We start from the raw sequence: 25,061 nt of genomic DNA on the forward strand, positions 1-25,061 counted from the left end.
AGGCGCACGGAGCCAAGTTCCGGGCAGCAGCCCTGGGACGCCCTGACAGACCCAGGCCGAGGCGGGCCGGGCAGGGCGGAGGTCTCCGTTGCCTAGCAACCGGGGCTGCGGACTGTGGGCGGAGCCTGTACCGTCGCCGGGATACGGGGCGGGGCCTCAGCGGGAGCCGGCCGAGGAGCGGGCACGGGCCATTGGCGCATGCGTAGGGCGCGGCCTGGGGGACGGGGCCCACCGAGTGGCGAAGTCTCCTGAGGGGCGGATCGTGGGCGGGGCCTGGAGGCGGAACCGGCGCCGTCAGTAGTCCGCTGAGGACGGAGGCGGGGCTGGGCCTGGGAGGGGGCGGGGCCTGCGCTGGTGGGGCTGGCGGGGAGGAGACGCGGTGCCCGAGTGGGGGCCGTTGGTTGGTGCGCGGCTGAGGGGTGTGGCGCGAGCAGCGCCGTTGGTTGGCCGGCGGCGGGCCGGGACGGGCATGGCGCTGCTGCTGTGCCTGGTGGGCATGACGGCGGCGCTGGCCCACGGCTGTCTGCACTGCCACAGCAAGTTCTCCGAGAAGTTCTCCTTCTACCGCCACCATGTGAACCTCAAGTCCTGGTGGGTGGGCGACATCCCCGTGTCAGGGGCGCTGCTCACCGACTGGAGCGACGACACGATGAAGGAGCTGCACCTGGCCATACCCGCCGAGATCAGTGAGTGCGGGAGCCCAGCCCAGTCCCGACTACCCCCCAGCGAGACCCCCGGGCAGGCCAGTTACCTGGCTGCTTCTCCTGCTCGCAGCCCGGGAGAAGCTGGACCAAGTGGCGACAGCAGTGTACCAGAGAATGGATCAGCTGTACCAGGGGAAGATGTACTTCCCGGGTAAGGGGCGCGAAACCGAGGCGGGGCCCGCCCACCCCAGGACACCCCGCCCACCGCCTGAGCCTGACTACCTCCTGCCTGGACTCCTCAGGGTATTTCCCCAACGAGCTGCGAAACATCTTCCGGGAGCAGGTGCACCTCATCCAGAACGCCATCATTGAAAGTGAGCAAATAAGGCCTCAGGGGAGGGAGGTGTTGCCCGGAGCCTCGGAGACCCACGGGGCTTGGCTGAGCCTGGAGCGATGTGAACAGGGCACCTGGCAGCGGGCAGCTGGGGAGAAGGGCAGCTCCCCAGGGAGGGACCCAGCCCAGCCCCTGAAGGATCAATGCCATCACCCCGCCAGGACCTCCCCTAAGTAGCCCCCAAAGGCGCTGGGAGTATTGCCACGCCTTCCCCTGAAGTTTGCTCCATCCGACGCTGGGGGTCACTTTGGGGACCCCTTCCCTCCGGGCCATGGACACACATATATGAAAACCAGGTGAGCCTGGGCCCCAGTGGCAAGGGACAGGCCCCGAGGCTTGGCAGATTGGGAGGAGGCAGGACTGGGGACAAGGCTGGGCCTGGTAAGTAGGCGCTGTCCTGCCCTCCCACAGGCCGCCTCGACTGTCAGCGCCACTGTGGTAAGCGAGGCTCCATCCAGGCTGAGGGGCGCGCTGGCGGCAGCTCGGGGCCCTGGAAGCCAAGGGGAGCCCTGGCGGCTGTCGTGTGTTTCAGGCATCTTCCAGTACGAGACCATCTCCTGCAACAACTGCACAGACTCGCACGTCGCCTGCTTTGGCTATAACTGCGAGTAGGGCTCAGGCATCACACCCACCCGTGCCAGGGCCCTGCTGTCCCAGGCTCTCCTTGGAGGGGGTTCCCCACCTTCCACCTGGCCCTCGTCATCGGGGTAGGGTGGGGTCAGGGGTTCAGGGGCGCATCACTTCCAAACCCACGTCCCATAGGTCCTCGGAGCAGTGGGAGTCAGCTGTCCAGGGCCTGCTGAACTACATGTGAGTGGGGTCTTCGGGCAGCAGCAAGCTCACCTGGGCCTGGGAGGGAACACTGGCCGTGGCCACTCGGCCTCCTGAGTCCAGACCCACTTTCCTTGTAGAAATAACTGGCACAAGTAAGTCCCCTCCTCAAACCGACACAGGCAGTGTGCATGTGTGAGCACCTCGTGGGTGAGTATGTTTGGGGCACAGGCTGGCTCCCTCAGCTCCACGTCCAACCCAGCTCTGCGCAGGAGGTGGCTGCAGTCCCTTTCACCCTCAAAGGTCTCTAACCCTTAGATGGAGGGGGGCATCCTGCCTAAAGGGGCCCCATAGGGTCTGGTTCCACCCCTGCCCCAGGTCTGTGGTCAGAGCCTGGGAGGGTTCCCTGCGATGGTTAGGGGTGCCCCATGGAGGAGCTGACTGCCCCATATTGCCTTTCAGACAGGACGTGAGCATGAGGTAAGGCTGCCTTGACCTGGCCTTCAGGGGAAGGGGGTAAAGGGAGGGGGGGCTGGGGGGTCCTCTAGGTCAGTGGGGGTCCCGCAGGTGGGGCTCTCCCTATACCTGGGACACCTGCTGGATGTCACCTCTGCAACCACACCCATGTGGTGGTTTCATGAACCAACTACGCTCCTCCTCCTTCTCCTGGCCTGGGACACACAGAGCCACCCCAGCCTTGTGAGTGACCTAGAGAAGGGAGGCCTCGGGAGAAGGGGTGTTCCTAAGCACTGCATGCCGTGGCCCCCACACCCTTCTGAAATCCCAGGCATGCGGGTGTCGTGGATGTGGCCACACACAGGACCACACATCCCAGCGGGGAGGAGAGGCCTGGGGCCCCCCAGCAAAGACCCCCAGGGAGGGAGGCAGGGGGTGGGGGACATGGAGAGCTGAGGCAGCCTCGTCTCCCCACAGCCTGGTATCACCGGCCTTCAGGTGTCTGGAGCCCCCACACCTGGCCAACCTGACCTTGGACGATGCTGCCGAGTGTCTCAAGCAGCACTGACAGCAGCCGGGCCCGCCCCAGCGCAACGTGGGGCCAGGACTCAGCTGGACAGCCCCCGCCTATCCCTCTGGAGCTGGGCTGCTACTGCCTCAGGACCCCCCTCCAACCCCAGACAGAGCCTGAGCTGGCCAGGGCCGGGAGGGCGGGAGGGAGGGAGCGGGGGTGGGCTGTGTACAGCGTCAGCGCCTGGGCAGGTCTGCGGAGCTGCGAGACGTGATGATTAAAGTTCCTGATGTTTCTCTTTGCAGAAGAGTTCTTGTCGGGGCAGGGGGAAGTCTCTGGGGGCTGGAGGTGGGCTTCTGGGGAAGCCTAAAAGTCCCAGACAGAGCAGGGCAGGTCCTGGCCTCAGGTCCACAGCCATGGGGGACCGACTCGTAGCCACACTCACAGGGCCTCAGGGAGTGTCCCCAGACTCCTAGATGTGGGGCCGTGGCCCACCTGAGCACACACAGGTAGGCTCACACAAGCCCACAGAGCACCTGGGTTCTTCCACCCAAAGCGAGACCACAGTATGGTCAAGATCAGGGCCAGCACTAGTGCGTTTAGGTGTTGTGGTCACTCACATCAGACCTGAGCCAAGGAACGCAGGAACTGTGGCTGTCTCCAGTCATCTCTGTGGCAGCAACAGGTGTGGCATGATGGCCAGAGCCGGGGCCACGACTGCCTGACCCTGGCCGACTGGTCCTGAGACACAGGAGGGAGGGACTCACTTTTGTTCCATCTGTGCAGTGGTGCAGTTCCAAGTCCCATTCTCACTTGGGCGACCTCAGTCCGGTGGTCTCCTCGCTTCCTGCCGGTCTCCTCACTTCCTCGAGTGTCCCTTTGATCCAGCATTGGGGCGGCTGCAGGGCACTGGCGAGAACATCCCTGAACACACTGATGCTGCCAGCATGGGCCCCACGCACTGTTCTGCGGCCGCCTCAGGCTTCCATCACGGGAGGGGCGCATAGGCACATTTGCTGTCAGGAACGGCGTGTGGGAAGGTGGCCGAGCGCCTCCCAGGCTCCGTGGGACATGGGAGCCACACGCGTGTCAGGGGAGAACGTGGTAGTGGCCACTGAGGACAGCGTCCGGAGTGGTGGTGTCAGGTCCTGGCTGTGAAGGATGCTTCCTTTGAGGCTGGCAAGCGTATTTAAGTAACAGGAAAGAGGCTCGCAGCAGGCACTTTCAAGGCATGGTTTTCTATAAAGGACGTTGGTGTGGGCCGGGGCTGGGGTCCCGTCTGTGCTGCTCTGTGCTCCCTGCCACCAAATGCCTGCCACCACGGCCACGTGTTGGGTTAGAGTTGGCAGCGGCTTCACTGACCCAGCATCACCTTGCTCGAGGCTCCCATCTTCAAGGTGTGAGGCTGGTGTAAAGGAGGCAAATTCACCCAGGGGCGGGGCGGCTGCTCTTCCACAGCTCTCAATTCTGGATCTGTCCCTGCCCTGAGGGCCTCCTGCGGAAGGGGAGGGAGAGCGGGCACCTGCTCCCCTGCACAGCCCTGGGTGGAGATGCTGGGAACCGAGGCCTCCACGGGGTGGGGGATTCCCTGGCCTGTGCCCGCGCGAGCCCCAGGTCTGGATGGAGCTGAGGCGCAGAGGCTCCAACCCTGCGGTGCCGCATGACCAGGTCAGGCAGAAGACCCCATGTGGAAATGCCTGTTTTACAACTTTATTGGATCATCTTGACACAAAATCATGACAGCAGCGTGATATGTCTCTCTCTTGTTTATATGGGAATGTCGATAGCAAATAAATTCTTATGTAACACATCATATAATTTCAAATCCTAGAATCACTGCACGGGATTCTGTAATAGATTACATGCTAAAGTGACAGTTTTCATCAAAAGGAAAAGATAAAATGTCATTATCTCTGAGGAAGGGTCAGTCCTGTGCCCACGCTGGCCATGGGGATAGAGCAGAGTCCCCTTGCCCTGCCTGGTGGGGGCTCTCACAGGTCCTGCCCTAGGGTACTGGGCACACTCCTTCAACACAGGAGAACAGCCCGGGTCGGGTGCTTCCAGGCCCTGCCCGGGCCTTCCTAACAGTGCTGGGAAGGACGTGGGGAAACCTTGGTGCGCACAGTGGCAAGCGGGACGCGACCACACACCCTCACCCCAAACCTAAGCCCGTCGAGATGCACTTCTGCTGACCGGGAAGAATTGTGGGAGAGGCCTCATCCCGCCCGGTCCATGGTTCTGACTGCAACCTCTCTTTGACATTCCTGGCCCCTCCCTGCCCACAGCCTGGCTGGCGCGTGGCCTGGGATCCCAGGGCCCAGCCACCAGCCCACAAGCACATTGACGATGGACAACGCCCAGCAAGACCGCTTTCCCACTGTGGGTTCTGGGAGAGAAAACCTTGGCGACAGCGGCCCTTCCTTGCCCTCCCCCAGACGCCACTGTCAGGACCTTTGGGACAAAACCAGGTGACCCCAGAGGAGGGCACGTCAGCCCCGCCCTGTCCACCAAGTGCCCCTCATGTGGTGCCCATAGGGCCCTGGCCCAGGACAGGAGCCCCTGAAGCCACATTCAAGGACTCGGCCTCCAGCACGGGGCAGGGCACAGACCCAGGTGGGGGAGGCCATTGCTGGTTTGGGGACGTGAAGGGACTTCTTACCAAAGAGAGTGGGAAGAGTCACAGTAAAAAAGGATGGTCAGATAATTCAAAGCAATGTACGACCTCGGACGTCTACACAGCGGGTGGACAACATGGAATTAAATTAACACTCAGGCTTGCGTATAGTACACACGACCGAGGAGAGGCGAGACACGTCAGGGCTGCGGTCCCTGGGTGCGTGCTCCGCGGGGGGGCGGGGCTCGAGGCAGCTCTCAACACTTGGCCAGCGTCGCCTTCATCTCTTCTAACAAGTTGCTCAGCAGCGTGGAGTCACTGCACTTCCCATCGACCGAGACAGAGTTCTCACCCTGTATAAAGAAAAAGATTGGTATTTTTAAAAGTGTGTGCAGAGGCCAGGCACGGTGGCTCACACCTGTAATCCCAGCATTTTGGGAGGCCAAGGTGGGTGGATCACCTGAGGTCACGAGTTGGAAACCAGCCTGGTCAATACGGTGAAACCCTGTCCCTACTAAAAATACAAAAAACAGACTGGGCGCGGTGGCTCACGCCTGTAATTCCAGCACTTGGGGAGGCGGAGGCGGACAGATCACGAGGTCAGGAGATCGAGACTGTCCTGGCTAACACGGTGAAACCCTGTCTATACTAAAAATACAAAAAAAAATTAGCTGGGTGTGGTGGCGGGCGCCTGTAGTCCCAGCTACTCGGGAGGCTGAGGCAGAAGAATGCCGTGAACCCAGGAGGTGGACCTTGCAGTGAGCTGAGATCGCACCACTGCACTCCAGCCTGGCATACAGAGTGAGGCTCCGACTCAAAAAAAAAAAAAAATTCGCCAGGCATGGTGGCAGATGCCTGTAACCCCAGCTACTTGGGAGGCTGAAGCAGGAGATTTGCTTGAACTTGAACCCAGGGGGCGGAGGTTGCATGTGAATTGAGATTGTTCCACCACCACACTCCAGCCTGGGCAACAAAAGCAAAACTCTGTCTCAAAAATAAATAAAAGTACATGCAGGCCAGGCCGGGTGGCTCATGCCTGTGGTCCCAGCTATGCAGGAGGCTGAGGCGGGAGGATCCTATGCGGGGGGCTGAGGCGGGAGGATCCTATATGTGAGAGGCTGGGGTGGGAGGATCTGATGCAGGAGGCTGAGGCGGGAGGATCCTACGTGGGGGGGCTGAGGCGGGAGGATCCTACGCGGGGGGCTGAGGCGGGAGGATCCTACGCGGGGGGGGGGGGTGAGGCGGGAGGATCCTACGCGGGGGGCTGAGGCGGGAGGATCCTATGTGGGAGAATGAGGCAGGAGGATCACTTGAGCCCAGGAGGTTGAAGCTGCAGTGAGCCGTGTTTGCACCACTGCACTCCAGCCTGGGCAACAGAATGAGATGCTACCTCAAAAAAATTTAAAAAAAAAACAAACCACCCACTATGTGCAAATACTGCCTCGCAGCTATATGTGTTGACCTTTTAATTTTGCAAATTTGCTAATTATTAAAACACAAAACGGGAAGGGCTCAGGTGAGGGAGCGGCCCACGGCACCCGGGTCTCCCACGGGAGGGGCCCACGGCCTACACAGAAGTGGGAGCCGGCACCTGAGGGCCCCGAGGCGGCCAGAGGCAGCTGGGGACAAAGACCAGAATCCGAAGAGCTCCTGAGCCGGCAGGGAGTTGAGCAGTCTGTCCTTCCGCCCTCAGGAGAATCCACTCATACGGAGAGGCCCTTGGCAGACCCCAGTGCCAAGACCCCAGCCCCAGGGCACTTACGCCAAGGTACCAATGCCAAGGCCATCGGCAGACCCCAACACCAAGGCACCAACACCCAGACCCTAATGCTGAGGCACCAATGCCAACACCCCGGCACCAAGACCCCAACACCAAGGCCGTGAGCAAACACCAATGCCAAGACACCAACACCCAGACCCTAATGCCGAGGCACCAACTCCAAGACGCCAACATCCAGACCCTAATGCCGAGGCACCAACTCCAAGACACCAACACCAAGACCCCAATGCCCAGACCCCACCACCCAGACCCCACCACCCAGACCCCAACACCAAGACCCAACGTTCAGACCCCAACACCGAGGCACCAATGCCAAGGCCACTGGCAGAAACCAACATCAAGACCCCAACCCACAGACCCCAATACCAAGGCCATCGGCACACCAAGGTGGATGGATACTAGGACTCTCTGACACAAGTTTTCTTTTTTTATTTTTTGGAGTCTCACTCTGTTGCCCAGGCTAGAGTGCAGTGGCACAATCAGGGCTCACCACAGCCTTGAACTCCTGGGCTCAAGAGATCCTCCCACCCCCGCCTCCCGAGTAGCAGGGACTAGAGGCTTGCTGTACTAATTTCTTACTACTGGCTAATTTTTAAATTTTTTGTAGTCCTGGGGTCTTGCCATGTTCCCAGGCTGGTCTCAACCTCCAGGGCTCAAGTGATCCTCCTGCCTCAGCCTCCCGAGTAGCAGGGACCACAGTCACATGCCACCACGCCCAGCTGGCCTAAGCTTTAAAGTAGCTCTTAGGAAAACACTCCAACAGATCACCAGGGCATCAGCAAAGACATGGAAGATACAAGAAGAGCCCAGTGGGAATTTCAGATCTGAAAAATAGACCCTCCCTGTGTGGGCTCAGTGGCAGAACAGCCAGGACAAGGCAGAGTGGTGAGCTTGGCAGGAGAGCAACAGCCATGAATCCATCTGAACACAGCCTCGGGTCATGAGGGGCAGCAGCCCAGGCTGGGGAGGAAGAGCGCAACACCCAAAAAGCAGCACAACAAATTAGCTCCCAGATGCCTCACACCCATCAGAATGGCTGCTGTCAGCTGGGCGCAGTGGCTCATACCTCTAACACAAGCACTTTGGGAGGCTGAGGCAGGCGGATCAAGAGTTCGAGACTAGCCTGACTAACATGATGAAACCCCGGAAACCCTGTGTCTACTAAAAATACAAAAAATTAGCCAGGCGTGGTGGTGCGTGCCTGTAATCCCAGCTACTCGGGAAGCTGAGACAGGAGAATCGCTTGAACGCAGGAGGAGCTTGCAGTGAGCTGAGATCGCGCCACTGCACTCCAGCCTGGGCGACAGAGCAAGACGCCATCTCAAAGAAAAAAAAAAAAGAATGGCTGCTGTCAGCACGACGACAGGTGAAGAAATGGGGCCTCCTGCATGGCGGCAGATGGGAAACACGGTGCAGCGCTGGGGAAGACAGTCTGGCAGCTTCTCAAAACCTCAAACATGGAATTACCACAGGACCCAGCAATCATACTCCTGGGTGTATATTCAAAACAAATGGGCTCACTCCTGCAATCCCAGCACTTTGGGAGGCCGAGGCAGGTGGATCACGAGGTCAGGAGATCGAGACCATCCTGGCTAACACGGTGAAACCCCATCTCTACTAAAAATACAAAAAACTAGCCGGGCGAGGTGGCAGCACCTGTAGTCCCAGCTACTCGAGAGGTTGAGGCAGGAGAATGGCGTGAACCCGGGGGGTGGAGCTTGCAGTGAGCCGAGATGGCGCCGCTGCACTCCAGCCTGGGCGACAGGAGTGAGACTCGGTCTCAAAAAAATAAATAAATAAATAAAACAAAGTGTGTATGCATGATCCCTGGACACCCACACATAAAAGTACAAAGCAAGGGTATCAAAACCACAACAGGCCTCTAGGAACGGAATGCTGAGTAATGAACATGAGCAAGAAGGCGGAGAAGCGAAAGAAACCCGTGCAAACTGGAAATCCTCAGTACGCCCCTGGAGGGCACTGGAACCAAACCAGACAGTAAGAAAAATTGGTTCTTTGAAAAGTGCAATAAGATGGAGCAACCTCTACCCAAGAGAACCAGGAAAAAAGAGACACAAACCGTGACCGTCAGAACAGAGAGTGACCCGGGACCCTCACAAGGAGCAGCAGAAGAAACGGAGCAGCGAGAACACGGCGCGCACCGCTCCGCACATCAGTTCAGCGACTCTGATGATTCCTCACGCGCGTTCTTTGAAAAGTACAAACTACCAAACTCCCCCAAGATGAACGATAACTTGGGGATTCCTATAACTGTTAAAACAAAAAACTGCGTTTGTAGCTAAAAGCCGGCAGAAAAGGAACTCCCCAGGCCCGATGGTTTTCTGATGAATTCTGTACACACGTTTCTTTGGAAGGAAAAAATGCCACTCATCACACACAGTCTGTCCCAAAACAGAGGACACACTCTCCTGTGTGTCTGATGAGGTCACTGGATGACAAAACCAAAGGCAGTACCAGAAAAGAAAACTAAAGACCCAACTCCTCATATACAGACACGAAAGCCCTCAACACAACAGTCACACGCTGCGTTTGGCAGTCGACACACTGCGAAGACAACCACCCTGCAATACTCAGGAGGAGGCCCGGAGCGGAGGGAGCGAGGAGCCATTCTGAAAGCTCAGCAGTGACAGGTGGAGAGTCCGACCCCAGGGCCTTGGCTGCCTTGTGCACAGGGGTGGGGTGGGGGGACAGGAGCAGTGGGAGTGGGGGCCCCCGGAGCCATGTGTCAGCCTGGGGTGAGCAGCACAGCAGGAAGCGGAAGGCCCGTCTTGCTGAAGGAAGGTCTGCGCTGCTGAGTGGGGCTGGCGCAGGTGAGGGGCTCACAGCTGCGGTGCTGCCATCACTGTTCTCGAGCCGTCGAAGTCCCAAGGCTCACCCCTGGGGATGAAGGCCTGGGCGTGACCCCAGGAGAGGTGGGAGCCAGGGTGTGTGCAGCAGCCAAAGGCTCACCTTTTTCACCAGGAGACAGATGTGGTGGCCCTGGATGGAGCGGCTGTACATGGAGGCGCAGGAGTCCACTCGCTCCACAACTGCAACAGAGCGGGCGGCGTCAGGCTCCGCATACCGCATGGTTGCAGCCCCACCCCCAGAGCAGGGGCCACCTTCCTGGGCTGCCCTTGGCCACAGCTTCAGGAGGTCTGCAGGAGCAGGGTGTGGTCCTGGGAAGCCTGGGGTGTGGGGAATGCAGCCCCCACGCCAGCTCCCAGGCCTCAGGGCCACCAGTCACCCAGGATCCCAAAGGGTGTGAGTTTGGGTGCGAGGGCTACAGACCCGACTCCAAAAGGAAGGGACGGCCACCGCGCGTGTGAAAGCCCCTCACTCTCCTTACCAGAAAAATGGTGGTGAAAACAGATCTTTGCCAGAAGGTTCTGGAAGGACATCCGAATGCCATCGACTTTGACTGAGCTCATGCTCAAGTCCCCAGACTCCAGCAACTTGGCAAAGGCATCACTGTGGGAGGGACAGGGAGGCTGACTCTGGTGGGGCCGGGTTCCTCAAACTCCCTGGCACAGAAGCCGACAAAAACCTGCCACACATGCTGCCTCCTGCGTGTCTGGGCCGGGAGGTTTCAGGGGTCCTGGAAGATGTGGCTTATTTTCATGTGTGGAAGCCCTCACACCCAGAAACTGACAATGACTTGTCTTTAAAGAGGTCACAGAGGTGCCTGAAGTCATGGGGTGGGCCCTCCTCTGACAAGGATGGATGTCCTGTAGGAAGGGTCTAGCGGGACAGGCTAGGATGCAGGCACACAGAGGACAGCCTGTGACAACTCAGGGGGCAGGCGGTGCCGCACGCCGAGCCATGCTGAGGAGAGGCCTCAGGAGCAGCCCGCGCTGCTGGCTCCTTGATCTCACTCCTCCAGCCTCCAGGACTGCCAGGGGCCAGGGCCTCTCTGGGTGACGCTGCCAGGCCTGTGGCTTCAACTACGCAGCCCCAGCTGGTGCAGACACCAGGCAGCCTGACCTGCACCAGCCACGAGCCGGGCCTCCAAATCTGTCTCTAAAGTCCTGCCCAGAAGCCTCAGTCCCCAGGGCACAGGTGTCTGCAAGGTCGAGGAAGGCAGAGGGGTGCGGGAGGCGGAGGGGTGCGGGAGGCGGTGGCGTGCAGGAGGCGGGCGTGGCCAGGCCCCACCTGTAGCAGGGCGTGGTCGTCAGGTAGGAGCTGCAGCTGAAGTGCAGCCGGAAGTCCAGCTTCTCGTGGGTTGCGCCCTGGTCATTCTGCAGTGGAGGGAAAGTGGTGCGGCTGAGTAGAGAGTCAGGCCCAGGTCAGGGCTCCGGGCTCCAGTCTCCCCAGGCAGGTGGCCCACTTCCCCTAGGGACACTTGGACACCCACTGGAATGGGGCAGGAGGAGCCCCAGCCTGCAGAGTTGGCTCCCTGACGTCGAGTGGAGCCCCGCATACCTTAGCAATGAAGGACAGGGTTCCCTTGAGCTTCTGTGCCATGACGATGCTCTGGATGGTGAACACATACTGGGCTTCGTTGGAGACGCCTGGCAGGGAAGAGGGGGAGTGGGGCCTGAGACGCAGCTGGGGCTCAGCATGGGCGGGGCCCCCAGGTCTGTTCTCAGCCCCAAGTCCTCAATGGCTGATTAGGAATCTGAGCTCAGCCCCCAAGGCAGCACGAGGGGACAGGAGCAGAAACAAGAGGCTAGTGGTGTCCCCAGTTTGGCCTGGACCTGGTCCCATCCCTGTTTCAGAGGGCAGACTTGGCCACTGGAGCCGTGGAACCCAGGAAGGCCCCAGCCCCCAGCCCAGCCCTTGGGGCTCTAGTCAGGTCCATCCGAGGCCATCACACTTCTCAGAGAGCTGCAGGGAGACCCTGACACTGAGGAGGCACTGAGGTGCAGCCTGGGGACCAAGGGAACGTGAGGAGGAAGCAACAAGAACCAGTGGATCCGGGCAGCCACCAGCTGCCACCGTGCTCCCACAATCCCCCGGAGACGCCGTGAGTGGGGCAGGGCTCACCCGGGGGCAGCTGGAAAGGCACGGGGACGCCATCATGGACGGAGGAGCCCTGCGGCCGGGCCATCCTGGCATTGAGTGAGTCCAGCACACTGAGCTCCATGCCCTTGAGGATGCTGTTGCTCCGGTTCTCCAGCACGATGGCCACGGTGACCTGACTGTCCTCCTGCAGACTGCCCCGGATGTCACAGGTCTGCAGGGTATGGCCAATGTTAGCAGGGCAGGCGGGCCCTGCCGCAGGGAACAGGCACAGCTGCCTGTCTCTCACCAACCACGGAGGCAGCACGGGTCCCACGGGCACAGGAAGGCACGGAGAGGGGCGACCCCCAGCTGCAGCCCAGGCGCCTCCTGTGGTTGCTCTTTGAGTGCATGGCGGGGGCCCTCCTGCCAGCTCAGGGCATGTCTCTAACCTTACCCAAGCCAGAGGTGCTGCCCAAGCAATGCCCTGCCAGGGATCACAGGCCCTGGGTACACCAACATCTGGGAGCTGTGGGGGCTGCCCTGTTCTGTGCCAGCCCATGCCAAAGAGCACGGGCTGGCCCACCCTGCCCCGGGGAGTGGCTCACCATTTTAACATAAGAATTTTCAGCGAGGAGGGAGTAGCTGGACTCAGGCTGGAAAGAGAAAAGGCCCATCAGCCTCGGGGGCCTTGAGCTCCGTCCTAACGAAGACTCCAGTGCAGCCCAACACCCCAGGTCAAATGCCACGACTCCAAGAACGCTCGGGGTGAGGGGCTTCAAAGGGGCCTGTGAGGGATGCCCGGCTCCCAGGACCACACAGCCCACCGCAGGGTGCCGAATGTGGGGCTGCAGGCCAGGGCCAGCTCCCTGCTCCCACCAGGCTCAGCTTCTTCAAGAATCTGCTGTTCTCTCCCGCATGGAGGCCGCAGGAGTGGGGAGCAGCCCGCAGCCCGCCAGGAACCCTGGCACGGGGCGGGGGCGCTGAAGTACCCCTCACCGGGAGCGGCTCCTCCTCTGGTGCGCCATTCTGCACTGGCCCCGCCGCCGCCTCGCCGCCCAGAGGCTGCTTCTTGGACTTCTTCTTGCCTTTGGTCCGCTCCTCCTTCTCCTTCTTGTGCTTCTTCTTCTTATGCTTGGGAGATTTCTGGAGCAAGAGGAGGGTCAGGTTCCGTTCCCAAGCTGCTCCAGCTCGCCCCCCTCACAATTCGAGGTCGGGGCCACAGGCCGGGCTGTTCAGGCTGAGGGTCCCACGTGTCTGGGTGGGATGGCAGGACCAGCCACGCCTCAGGCCTACTGAGACGAGCTCAGGCCAGACCCAGGCCAGCGGAGGCTGGGGCCGTCCCTGGCTGGCGGCCGGCGGCAAGCGCCAAAGCAGCTCAGGGAACAGTCCCTGCCTATCAGGGAGCCATGCATGGCCAACTGGTGGGGACACCACACTTGACGCAGCAACCCCACACCCACGCACACACCCGAGAGGGAACACACATGTCCACGCACACTCCACAAATGTTCAAAGCAGCACGCTGTGTGGCCACAAAGTGGAAGCGGCCCAAGTGGCTATCAACAGATGAGTGGGTCAGTACAGCGTGGCCCGTCCACAGAGGAACGGGGTTGGCAGAGGGTGGCCTGTCCACGCACTGGAAAATGACCCAACCATGAACAGGAACCAGGCTCTCACACAAGCCATAGCGTGGATGCACCTTGAGGACATCACACTCAGTGACACACCACACACAAAAGACCACACAGTGTATGACTCCATTTCTGTGAAATGTTCAGGACACACCGATCCACAGAGACAGGAAGGATGCGTGGGTGCCAGGGCTGGGAAGGGAATGAGGAATAATGGCTGGTGGGAATGGGGTTTCTTTAGGAGTGATGGAAAGTTCTAGAACTAGACAGAGGTGATGATGGCTGCACAACTGTATATATACGGAAAACCACCGTATACATACTTCAAATAAATAAACTCTATTAGACTTATGAACCATGTGTGAATAAGAAGGTTATTAAAAATAAAAAACAAAAGACCACAACCACAACAAAAGGCCCGTGAGGAGTCCGACGCAAAGGCGAGAGCAGGGCTGCCCTGGGATCTGGGTGGTGGAAGCTGTCTGGCCCCACGTTGGGATGCTGGGGCTCATGCAGCCCTCCACAGCCACTGGGGAGTGACAGCCTCACCTTGTCCTGGTCTTGCCCCTCAGCATTGCCCTCTTCGTCCTGCGCCTCCGTCTTGGCGTCCTCACACTCGTCCTTTGGGGTAGTGATGGCATTCACACTGAGCTCCTCCTGCAGGGAGCCAGGGCTCGGGGCTCACGCTGGGCAATGAGGGGCCCCACTGCACTTCACTCCAGGCAGCCTCCATGCCGCACACCCTCAGCTCACCCTCACCCCTGCCTGAGAGGCCACAGTGCCCTCCAAGTAACAGGGAGCCTGTGGGCACAGAGGCCCTGGCCATCCTCCCCTTCCCCTGGCCCCTGCTTGGCCCACTGGGACGCGGGAGCATGACCCCGGCTGCACTCAGTGCTGCGTCCCATAGACGCGGGCTCAGGAGACCCAGGGCTCTTCCCTGAGTGCCAGGTACGACCTCTGGAGACAGGAAGGCCGGCACTGGCCAGCTGCCAGTCTCTTACCGTGGATGGAGCCGGGGCGGGGACGGGGGCAGGTGGTGGGGTGGTAGACAGCCAGAAGTCCAGGTCCTCAGCCTGAAACCACAAGACAGGCTGTCAGCAAACGCAGTGCATGGTCCTGGGAAGAGGCGCTGGGGACAGCAGGGGCCAGCTGCCCTTGCTGCCCCAGGGCCCTGGACCAGCTGGGCCTTGCAGAGCCTCGGAATCTAGGAGCTGATGGCGATGTCCTGCCAGCCCTGCTGGCTCTGGCTTTCGCTGGCAGAAGAGGGCCAGGGACATATCTGTGGGTGGGTATGCGCCATTCCAGTGGTCAGAAGGCCCGTGGCGGCCCATATGTCTGCCTGGGACCCCTGACGTGGGTGTGCACAGGCCCCCAGGCCCTGCAAACATGCGCTCCTTTTAAAAACCCATTTCTTTCTCTATGTGAAAATCTGCACGCAGATGCTGCAGAAACGGTTCTGGAGCTGCACATGAGGGTGGCATCTGGACCACACCGAGCTCTGACCATGGCCCCCCAACACAGGTGAGGACACGGCTCGCCTGTGGGATCATCGGCTCCTCCTCAATCTCCCCTGACGCAAGTGCACAGCCAGCTCCCCTCGGAAGCCATGCATCCTCACTCCGCCAGGGCACAGAACGAGGCGGCCGGCGCTCGCTGCCTCAGACTCACAGCCATTTCCCCTGAGCTCACTGCTGCCCCCAGGCTGTCTGGGAGCTCAGGGCAGGAGAGGGGAATGGAGAAGGATGCCACCCTGGGCACTAGCTCTACCTTCTTCTCCTTCTCCCTCTTCTCCTTGTCTCTCTCTTTCTCTTTGTGCTTTTTCTCTTTCTTCTTGGGTTTCTTGCTCTTCTTTTCTACCACGGGAACGTCCTTCTCGGGGGATTTTGAGGTCTCGGCGTTTCTGTGTTTCTGAACAGGCAGCTTCTCGCTGTCGGCTAAGGGCCTGGAAAGGGGAATGACCGGGTCACACATCAGCACCACTGGCCACCCGCCAGGACCACCAGTACATGCTGCGTCCAGTACATGTGGCAGCACGGGACCTGCTCCTCCAGCCCCTGGCCCCAGCCACGGTCCAACGTGGATCTGCCCAACACAGGCTGCTAGAGGCTCTCATGGGAGGGTCTGTCGAGGCATGGGGACCTCCTGAGCACCCCAGGTCCGGAGACTTCAGAGCCCACACTTAGGGTCTTGGTTGGGAGGGCCAACCAAAAGCAGTGCAGTGAGGACGTGGTCTGGGGAAGGCCCGCCTGCACCCCGTCCCAGCCTGTCCACCCTGCAGAGCCTGGCCCCGCCCGGAAGGGAGGACGAGAGGAAGGGGGGAAGCAACCACGTGTGGCCTCCACCCTCACCCTGAACCCATGTGCACTCACTTATCCAGGTCAATGTCCAGAGCCCTGTAGGGATCATTGGGGTCTTTGTCATCCTCGTCGCTGGGCAGAGCGTTCTGACAGGAAGAGGGGAGCACCATTAGTGGAACCCGCGCCTGTGGCCTGGGGGAACCCCATGTATCTCGGACGCAATGGGACTGCCTGGACAGTCACGGTCACGGCCACGCCTACAGAGGCCACACGCACATGTGGGCAGTGACATGGCTCCACCAGAGGCTCCATTCAGCATCCAGGCACCAAGGGCGGCTGGGCCCCAGGACGCAGCCAACCTGCATCTGCCTCTGAAGCTGCTGGCCCTGGGGTGGGTGCGTGGGGACCTGCGCTCAAGGAGAGACGTGCCTCTCCTTCTATGCTCTCTGGGGCAGGGCCTCATCCTGGCCGCCAAGGAAGACCACCGGGAGATGCCGCTGAGCACGGCCCCAGGACACACACGTGCGGACAGACATCCCAGGGCCGGGCCCTCCAGCGAGGCTGACCTCAGGCATCTCCTCCGTGACAATGTCCACCTGCTGGGCAGGGGCAATGTCCTCGTCGCTCTCCGTGGGCAGCGAGCTGTGGCGGCGCTTGCCCTTCTTCTCCTTCTCCTTCCTCTTTTTCCTCCTCTTGTCCTTCTCCAGCTTCTGCCGGTGCCGCCGCTCCTCCTCCAGCTTCACGTACTGGTCCGACATGGGCAGCCCTGGAGGCCGGCAGCGGGCAGGCACTCAGCACCGGGTCCCAGGGGCTCACGGGGAGGGCGGCAGAAGCGCCCCACAGCCTGAGTGACAAGTGCGGCGCTGACACACGGGAGACACTTGCCTGGAACCTTCAACGGGACGGAGAGATCGATCTGCACCACAGGAATGTGCTCCACGCCCGGGGTGTCCTGGTACCGCTGCAAAAGCAACATCCAGGCGTTACTGGTGCACTGAGGGGTGACACATGGGCAGGACAAGCCTCAGGGATGCAGGAGGCGCGACGCGGCCCTGACATCCTCAGGAGCCAGGGGTCGTGCCAGGGCTCCGGGCCACAAGGAGCGCCGTGAGCATCCGGAGGACCCAACTCTTAAAGACAGTGAGGGCTGGAAAGCTTGTCATGCGGGTGACCCCGCAGGCCTACTACGCAGGGAGAAGCAAATCCTCGTCCACTTTTTCTACCTGAATATTCTGTTTTCTCCTCAAATGAGAAAAGTAATGTGGCTTCAAGCCCAGAGTGAGGCAGCAGGTTGCCCACGACCATGAGGTCAGGGCTGGACAGCAACTGGGCTGCCGTGCACACAGAACAGGCCCCCGGCTGGAGGCTCGAATGAATGGGGCCCACAGGGAGGCACCCGCCCCTCAAAGGCTCCACACAGTCACTGTGTGGCCCCAGCTCCACTCCCAGGATCTTCCAGAGGGAACATGAAACTCAGAGGGACGCCACGGGGCGTGGGTGGTGAGGGTAGGGGGTGCTGAGGGACAGGCAGCCGGGGACGGGCCTCACCTTCTGTGGTGATGGCGAGCTCTTGATGTAGAAGGGGTTGTTGGCCTGCTCCTGCTTCCGGGCCTCTCGGCGCTGTGGGACAGGGCTGGCATGAGCCCGAGAGAGTGGGCAGGATACCCCTCTGTGGACGTCCACCACCAGCCACCCAACCAGGGAAGGCTGGATCTTTGGCTATTTTCACTACTCAGCTTTTACTAACAGGGAAACCAAGGCTCGCAATTGGGAAGAGCGCGTATTGGGGAAAAGGAATCGCTAACCCTCTGGGAGGCAGGGACGCCCATGCCTCCACTGCCAGGGTCAGGACCAGGACCCACGGAGGCTGCTGACCTGCCTGGGCTACCCGGCTACTGATGAGCACCTCAGACGGGCTGGGGCTGCTGAGCCCGGGAAAGGGCCTCCTGACTGCCAGGGCTGCCTGAAAGCACGGCCTGGACAGTGCAGGAGCACAAAGCCCCGCACGCAGCCCACCGTGGGCATTCCCTCTGTCGGTGCAGGATGGAAGGAGAGGACTGCTGGAGGGGCTCCCCTCTCTGCATAGGTGAGCAGGGTGAGGTGGAGCCCCACACGGGGCACAGGGGCTGCATCCGCCTCGGGAGGATGGGGTCCAGGGGCTTCCCTCACCTTCCCCAGCTTCTGGTCTGGGTGGGCTGCACATGTCTGCAGTGTCTTACAGCAGCTATGGCAGGGTCGGGGAAGGGCCCCGCACAGGCCCCCACAGGCCCCCAGCCGCAGGCCGGGTTAATGGAGTTCTCCTCGGGGACTCCTGGATCTAGAGAAGCTGTTCCCCATTTCTTTCTTTTTTTTTTTTGAAAGGGAGTCTTGCTCTGTCACCCAGGCTGCAGTGCAGTGCCACGATCTAACTGCAACCTCCGCCTCCCGGGTTCAAGCAATTCTATTGCCTCAGTCTCCTGAGTAGCTGGGATTACAGGCACCCACCACCGCACCCAGCTAATTTTTATATATATATATATTTTTTTTAGACAGAGTCTTGCTCTGTTGCCCAGGCTGGAGTGCAGTGGTGCGATCTCGGCTCACTGCAAGCTCCGCCTCCTGGGTTCACACCATTCTCCTACCTCAGCCTCCCGAGTAGCTGGGACTACAGGCGTCCGCCAACACGCCCGGCTAATTTTTTGTATTTTTAGTAGGGATGGGGTTTCACCAAGTTAGCCAGGATGGTCTCGATCTCCTGACCTTGTGATTCGCCCGCCTCGGTCTCCCAAAGTGCTGGGATTACAGGCGTGAGGCACTGCGCCCAGCCAATTTTTATATTTTTAGTAGACACAGGGCTTCACCATGTTGGCCAGGATGGTCTTGATCTCTTGACCTCATGATATGCCCACCTCGGCCTCCCAAAGTGCTGGGATTACAGGCATGAGCCACCGCGCCCGACCAAGATGCTCCCCTTTTCAGTGAAACTCAATGAAACCCAACCATAACATGAAATACCCACTTGGGGCTTCCTGGAGGGCGGCGGTGCACAATCTTGAGCCAACAGAACCAGGCTCCGGACTCAGGAGCCTCAAAGACTCCCTGAGACAGGAAGGTGGAGGCGAAGGCCCACCAGGGGCACCCAACAGCTCACCCGAGCCAGCTCCTCCTCGTCCGCCTCGGACGGCCGGTGCTTGGGTCGCCGCTGCTCCTCCTCGTGGAAGACGGCCCTGGGCCTCTCGTCCTCTGACTCGCTGTCCGAGAGTGGCTCATTGATCCAGGCGTCCAGGTCCAGGCTGTGCCGGACAGGAGGGTCACAAAAGGCAGTGTGTGTGACCCAGCACGCGCCTGCAGGTGTCCACCCTGAGCAGGCTCGCCACGTGCCTGGCCATGTGAGACCCCAAACAGTGGTGCCTGCTACCCACACAGGGCCAACGAGGCAGGTGTCACTGCCCCTTAGAGAAGATGCAGGGACCCAGGAAGGTTGCAGCAGGGTCACAGTGGGGCCCTCACGGCAGGCTCAGGCTGCCTCAGAGCTTGATGGCAAGGGTGGGAGCAGGCCCACTTCCCAGGGAGCATCCCCAGGTACAAGCCAGGTCCCAGAAGCAGCAAGAGCCCCGGTGAGTCCAGCAAGGGGCGCACCCGCCCCAGGCCTCCAATCAGCCCCAAACCCTCCTGGCTGTTCAGGGCTGCAGTAGCCCCCTCTGTGCCTCCAGGCATCAGGGGACCATGTCAGGGCTGTGGTTGCAATGCCCCCACTCCTATATCCTTACCCTTCAGGAACTGGAACCTTCTTCTGGGCCTTGGGGGCCACTGGGTTCAGCTCCCCAGCAAAGAGAGCGCTGACCTCCTCCGCCACAGGCACGTCCTTGGCCTGAAGCTTCTGGATGTGCTTGACCAGCTGCAGGATGCAGGACGCCTGTGGGGGACGCAGGAGTCACCGCTGGCACCTGCCTGGAAGGCCATTTGGCCGCCCTCAGGGACAATGGGTGGCTCGGCCCCGGCACAGTGACGTGCGGGCCCTCTGGCACAGCCACGTAGCCACAGAGAGCCCAGCCTTCATGCCGTCTCCGTCGTCATCCTTGCCAAGAAGCGGCGGAAAAGACCAGTCCACAAACAGAACAGAGATGGGGGCACAACAGGGAGCTTCGCCCACTGCAGAAATGCCTCCCGTAAGGCCTGTGCCCCGACACCAGAAGCACCACCACCCCTGCGGGCTCCCTGCCTCTGTGCTGGCTGCAACTCAGACACAGGCAGGCTGGGCAGCTCCAACAGTGACCATGGGCCAAGGATCATGGCCAGCCCCCAGATAATGCCACTGCTCAGAGGAGCCCGGGGCCACGCCCCATGCGGCCTTGAGGCTGGGTCTCCTCAGCCACTGGATGGGCTAACGCCACTCCCGACCTCTCTCACAGATGGCCAGGCGCGATGTTTCACATCTTTAATCCTTGCACTTTGGGAGGCTGAGGTGGGCGGATCACCTGAGGTCAGGAGTTTGAGACCAGCCTGGCCAAGAAGGTGAAACTCCGTCTTTACTAAAAATACAAAAGTTAGCCGGGAGTGGTGGCGGGTGCCTGTAATCCCAGCTACGGAGCCTGAGGCAGGAGAATCCCTTGAACCCAGGGGGCGGAGGTTGTCGTGAGCCGAGATCACGTCACTTCACTCCAGCCTGGGCAAAGGAGGGAAACTCCATCTCAAACAAAACAAAACAAAACCAAAAAACAAAACAAAACAACAGAAAAACAGAGACCTGGGAACTGGTGGGCACCGGCTGGCACAGGTGTACAGTCTGCTCAACCCAGATCCCACGTCACCTGCAGGGCACCAGAAAGAGCCACAGCCAGCCCCAGGTTCTCACACCTGCTGTCTTGCCACATATGAAACAGGCTCTTCCTGTGGCCAGGAGCAGCACCCCCACATACCCAGCACCCCAGAGACTTGCCCAGTCCCACTGACCTAAAGGTCCCACTGACTAACCCCAAACCCCAGCTGGCACAAGTGGCAACAAAGGAATCTCAATAAGTGGCTCCAGAAGAGGAAGTGAGGCCCCGTCCACCTGGCCGCCGCTGGACAGAAAGGCACTGAGGGCTCCCTGAGGCTTGGCCCAACGCGGAGTGCAGCCTTACCCGCTCCTGCACCTCCAGGTCTGCGCTCTGCACAAACTGGGGCAGTCGGTCCACCATGAGCTGGGTGGCGGCCTGAGCGCCCTCTGCCTCCCCGGCCTGCTCCTTCTGCTGTAGGATGTTGGCGTACAGCTTGACCACGTTCTGCACATACACGGCCTGGATGTGGCCTGGCAGCGTGGTGACTTTGGGCCGCAGCATGGCCTCCAGAGTGTGGTGCGGTTCCTGCAGATGCCTGAGGACAGGAAACGCCGTGAGTCCCCAGGATGCCCGCCCCGGGGCTCCTCTCCAACAGGTGAGGACCTGGGAGGCCTGGGCTCGTCACAAACGAGGTGACTCTGGGCCTTTCCCATTCCCTGAGCTGTCTCCGGGGGCTGAGACACGAAGTAGAAGAAACCAGGGGCCGTCAACAGCCCATAACACGAACAAGACAGAGATGTGGAGATGACAGAGCCACTGAGCGGAGGAAAGGTCAGAAGAGGGAAAAGGACAACGGGGTCAACTGTGCAGCTGGCCCTGGGAGGACGAGCAGGACGGGCGGGGAGCAGACAGAGCCGGGAGACCCTGATCTGCGGGACAGTGGGGCCTGGGGGTGTGCCTCACTCACATCTGACACAGTGTCTTGGGACTTGGATATGTTTCTAGTCCACTTTTTTCCCACTAAGAAAATAACAGAAGTGGCCAGGCACGGTGGCTCACACCTATAATCCCAGCACTTTGGGAGGCCAAGGCAGGCAGATCATGAGATCAGGAGTTTAAGACCAGCCTGGCCAACATGGTGAAACCCTATGTCTACTAAAAATACAAAAAATGAGGCGGGTGCGGTGGCTCACGCCTGTAATCCCAGCACTTTGGAAGGCCGAGGTGGGCAGATCACAAGGTCAGGAGATCAAGACCATCCTGGCTAACGCGGTGAAATCCCATCTCTATTAAAAATACAAAAAATTAGCCAGGCGTGTTGGCGGGCGCCTGTAGTCCCAGCTACTCGGGAGGCTGAGGCAGGAGAATGGTGTGAATCCGAGAGGCGGAGCTTGCAGTGAGCCGAGATAGCGCCACTGCACTCCAGCCTGGGCGACAGACAGAGCAAGACTCTATCTCAAAAATAAGAGTTCGAGATCAGCCTGGCCAACATGGTAAAACCCCGTCTCTAATGAAAATACAAAAAATTTAGCCGGCCTTGGTGGCAGGTGCCTGTGATCCCAGCTACTCGGGAGGCTGAAGCAGGAGAATTGCTTGAACCCGGGAGGCAGAGGTTACAGTGAGCCGAGATCGCGCCACTGTACTCCAGCCGGGGCAAAGCTTGGGAGACAGCAAGACTCTGTTTTGAGGTGAGGGGAAGAAAAGAAAATGACAGAAGTGCTCGTCTCCAGGATGCAGGCTGGCTGGGGACCCTTTTGGCATCCCAGAAATTGGGCGTCTTCCTGAGCTGGGGCAGGCCCAGGGTGAAGATTGCTTGGTGTGGCAGTAATGGGCAGAAGGTAGCGGCTAGTAGTGCTGATGCAGGGCCCGAGGCAATGAGGCATAGCGGCAAAACTCATGAATTTCCAAGAGAGTCTGGAAATCCAGACTGCTGTGAGAACCGTGAGTCTCAGCAACACATTCCCACCTCCAGGCAGGCCCCGTGACCCAAGCCTGCCTAGCAGTGGCTGTGATCTGTCCTCTCGGCCAGAGAGAATCTGACGCTCCTGGAGATGGCAGGGGCAGTTTCGATAAGACCCATCTCTGCGGCCCACCTGGAACCTGGCACTGAGACCCCTGTGCTCCCAGAGGGGCCTGGCGTGGGCAGGCTGGGGCTGAGCAGGTGCCTCCCTGGGCTACCTAAATGCCACATGGAGCTCCCACCCCACCTACAGCAAGCAGGGCTCAGAGGGGCCGCCACTTGCCCAGCTGGGACTGAGCCTTGCAGACGCCCAGGGCCAGCCCCCTATCTGCAGCCCACCCCAGGGATCCTCCCACCTCCCAGTCCTGGTGCCCACGGGATCTACAATCTCCTGGGAGCTCCACAGATGCCCGAGGGCAGAAAGCAGACAGGGCGGCACAGACTCGCCTCTGTAAAGGGGGAATGGGTCCGACCATTGTCAGGGGACAGGTGCTGGAAACCCACGGACCTGCAGGCTGGGGCAGCAGGGTGATGGGAGAGAGCGGGAAAGATCTGCCAGGCACGTCCCTGGCCCCTACCCCTCAGAAGCTTTGAGAAGCTGCCGGCCCAGAGGCCCAGCGTCCACTCACTCTGAGAACTCCCCGCAGATCCAGGCAGCAGCGTAGAGCACCTCACAGATCCCGTTCCGCTGGGTGCTGCTGGCCAGCAGGTGTGCACTGTCGAGCAGCGCGGACATCTGGGAGACGGCGAACTTGCGGATGGCCTTCACACGGATGGCCACGTCCAGCATTTGGGCGGCGATGAGGTGGCCGTGCCGCGTGCCCTCCAGCCGGGTCAGCTCCACCAGGATGCTGATGTACCTGCGGGCAGAGGGGGTGAGTGAGCAGCAGCGCGGAACCCCCAGCAGCACCCCTGGGAGCGGGACGCACCACTCGAAGTTGGTGATGTACTGGTAGTTGGACTGGCTGCAGATGTCGATGATCTTGGTGAGCAGCTCGTCTCGGTAGGTGGTGCCCTCTGCCTTGTCCACGTGGGTCATCAGCTTCTTCACGATCTCCATCAGGTTCTTCTTGGACACCTGGGCAAGAGCGTGGGGACAGTGGTGAGGGCGGACCCGGCCTGGGGCTTGCTTGGTGAGACACCCAACACCTGCTTCTGAGACAGAAACCACGGGACACAGGCGGGCCCAGATTCACAGATCGACCCCAGGGAGCCAGCAGGCCCCTGCGATGTGGGCTGAGTTAGAGGCACCCGGACCCCAGCCGGGGAGCAACAACTGGCCCAGCATGGTCTGTTCTGTGGGCTTGGCCCCGTCCCCTCCACACATGCCCTCAAAGACAGTTGTGGGCTTGGCCCTGGCCCCCTGTCCACACAGGCCTTGGAAGACAGGCATGGACGAGGGCTGGCGCCCCTCTGACCTGCCCCACCACACTAGCTGATAGCCGAGTGTGAGGGGACTCCATATAGTCCACGTGGTTCTGCACCCGACACTTAACGTCCCTTAGAGAACTAAGGTGGGCAAGGCGGGCGGGTGGCGGACAGAGGGCACGCACCATCCCATACAGTAGGTCGAGGGCCCGCAGCCGGATGGACTCGTCCTTGTCATCCAGGCACTGCAGGATGAGGTCTTTGTGGGACTGCACGGACTTAGGGTGGGTCTTCAGGATCTTGGACATGGCCAGCAGCCCCAGGTACTTCACTGCAGAGAGACGCCAGAGCCAGGTCACTGGGATGGACACAGGCGGCAAGGTGCAGGCAGGGCCCAAGGCTCTCTGAGCCGAGTCTCCACCTCGGGAGGCTGCCTGGCCTTGGCAACCCAGGGGTGGACAGAGCGACACCCCCAGCTGGAGCTCACACAAGGGATGTCGCCCTAGCAGAGCCCCCACACTGGGAGCCGGTGTGCAGGCTGCCCCCATGCCAGCTCCCTCGGGAAGGCCTCCCCTACCTACTACCACGCTGTAGTAGCTGCTGTCGGCTTTCTTCTTCCCACCCAGCCAGCACAGGGAAGAACGCAGAGATTTTCCAGTAGCATTAGGCACCCTCGGCCCGGGGCAGGGTCTCACCCATACCCGATACTCACTGTTCACCCGACCAGCCCAAACTAGCTCACGGAAAGCTAAGGGTGGCTGGGCATGAGGCACAGATGCCACAACCTAAGCCAGGGACACCCCAGCCACAGGGCACACAGCTGAACCCGTTCACACACTGCCATCTACACCAGCTTTCAGGCCACAGGGCAGGACCGAGCAGAGACAGAGTGCGTGAGGTCCACAGAGAAAACGCAGCAGTCCCCACCTAGCCACGGGGGATGGGCCCATGA

At 60.5% G+C, this 25,061-nt stretch overlaps 2 protein-coding genes across 5 annotated transcripts in view; one reads left to right on the top strand and one right to left on the bottom strand.

Moving 5' to 3' along the window:
- Nucleotides 1–411: 411 nt before the first annotated feature.
- On the top strand, nucleotides 412–3,074 carry IZUMO4 (IZUMO family member 4). 3 transcript variants are annotated; one of them, XM_010374869.2, is made up of 10 exons: nucleotides 412–686; nucleotides 775–855; nucleotides 947–1,018; nucleotides 1,450–1,476; nucleotides 1,571–1,646; nucleotides 1,801–1,848; nucleotides 1,950–1,964; nucleotides 2,272–2,289; nucleotides 2,455–2,508; nucleotides 2,743–3,074. In XM_010374869.2, the coding sequence occupies exons 1-10, from the start codon at nucleotides 470–472 to the stop codon at nucleotides 2,831–2,833; spliced, it is 699 nt and encodes a 232-aa protein (XP_010373171.1). In that variant the 5' UTR covers nucleotides 412–469; the 3' UTR covers nucleotides 2,834–3,074. The 3 variants fall into 3 exon arrangements, 2 of the variants coding, with proteins under 2 accessions (XP_010373171.1, XP_010373170.1); XM_010374868.2 differs by having other exon boundaries at nucleotides 2,494–2,508; nucleotides 2,743–3,072; XR_004058732.1 differs by lacking the exons at nucleotides 2,455–2,508; nucleotides 2,743–3,074 and having other exon boundaries at nucleotides 445–686; nucleotides 1,950–2,019; nucleotides 2,272–2,286.
- Nucleotides 3,075–4,470: 1,396 nt separating this feature from the next.
- The window catches only part of AP3D1 (adaptor related protein complex 3 subunit delta 1), a 49,874-nt gene continuing 29,283 nt past the window's right edge, over nucleotides 4,471–25,061 (bottom strand). Inside the window, exons 12-32 of one of the 2 annotated variants that reach the window (XM_030935653.1) lie at nucleotides 24,295–24,440; nucleotides 23,671–23,819; nucleotides 23,371–23,601; nucleotides 21,145–21,376; nucleotides 19,792–19,937; nucleotides 19,173–19,314; nucleotides 17,591–17,662; nucleotides 16,928–17,003; nucleotides 16,609–16,808; nucleotides 16,115–16,188; nucleotides 15,513–15,687; nucleotides 14,747–14,818; nucleotides 14,295–14,366; nucleotides 13,111–13,257; nucleotides 12,720–12,767; nucleotides 12,157–12,346; nucleotides 11,593–11,681; nucleotides 11,323–11,408; nucleotides 10,520–10,641; nucleotides 10,141–10,220; nucleotides 4,471–5,743 (exon numbers count right to left, since the gene is read on the bottom strand). In XM_030935653.1, the coding sequence (XP_030791513.1) occupies nucleotides 5,648–5,743; nucleotides 10,141–10,220; nucleotides 10,520–10,641; nucleotides 11,323–11,408; nucleotides 11,593–11,681; nucleotides 12,157–12,346; nucleotides 12,720–12,767; nucleotides 13,111–13,257; nucleotides 14,295–14,366; nucleotides 14,747–14,818; nucleotides 15,513–15,687; nucleotides 16,115–16,188; nucleotides 16,609–16,808; nucleotides 16,928–17,003; nucleotides 17,591–17,662; nucleotides 19,173–19,314; nucleotides 19,792–19,937; nucleotides 21,145–21,376; nucleotides 23,371–23,601; nucleotides 23,671–23,819; nucleotides 24,295–24,440 (2,645 nt within the window). In that variant the 3' untranslated portion in view covers nucleotides 4,471–5,647. Of the gene's footprint in view, nucleotides 5,744–10,140; nucleotides 10,221–10,519; nucleotides 10,642–11,322; nucleotides 11,409–11,592; nucleotides 11,682–12,156; nucleotides 12,347–12,719; nucleotides 12,768–13,110; nucleotides 13,258–14,294; nucleotides 14,403–14,746; nucleotides 14,819–15,512; nucleotides 15,688–16,114; nucleotides 16,189–16,608; nucleotides 16,809–16,927; nucleotides 17,004–17,590; nucleotides 17,663–19,172; nucleotides 19,315–19,791; nucleotides 19,938–21,144; nucleotides 21,377–23,370; nucleotides 23,602–23,670; nucleotides 23,820–24,294; nucleotides 24,441–25,061 lie in introns of both variants that reach the window. The other variant, XM_030935652.1, reaches the window with a different exon arrangement.

The sequence above is a fragment of the Rhinopithecus roxellana genome, chromosome 8 (genome assembly GCF_007565055.1).
Source record: "Rhinopithecus roxellana isolate Shanxi Qingling chromosome 8, ASM756505v1, whole genome shotgun sequence".
NCBI lineage: Eukaryota > Metazoa > Chordata > Mammalia > Primates > Cercopithecidae > Rhinopithecus > Rhinopithecus roxellana.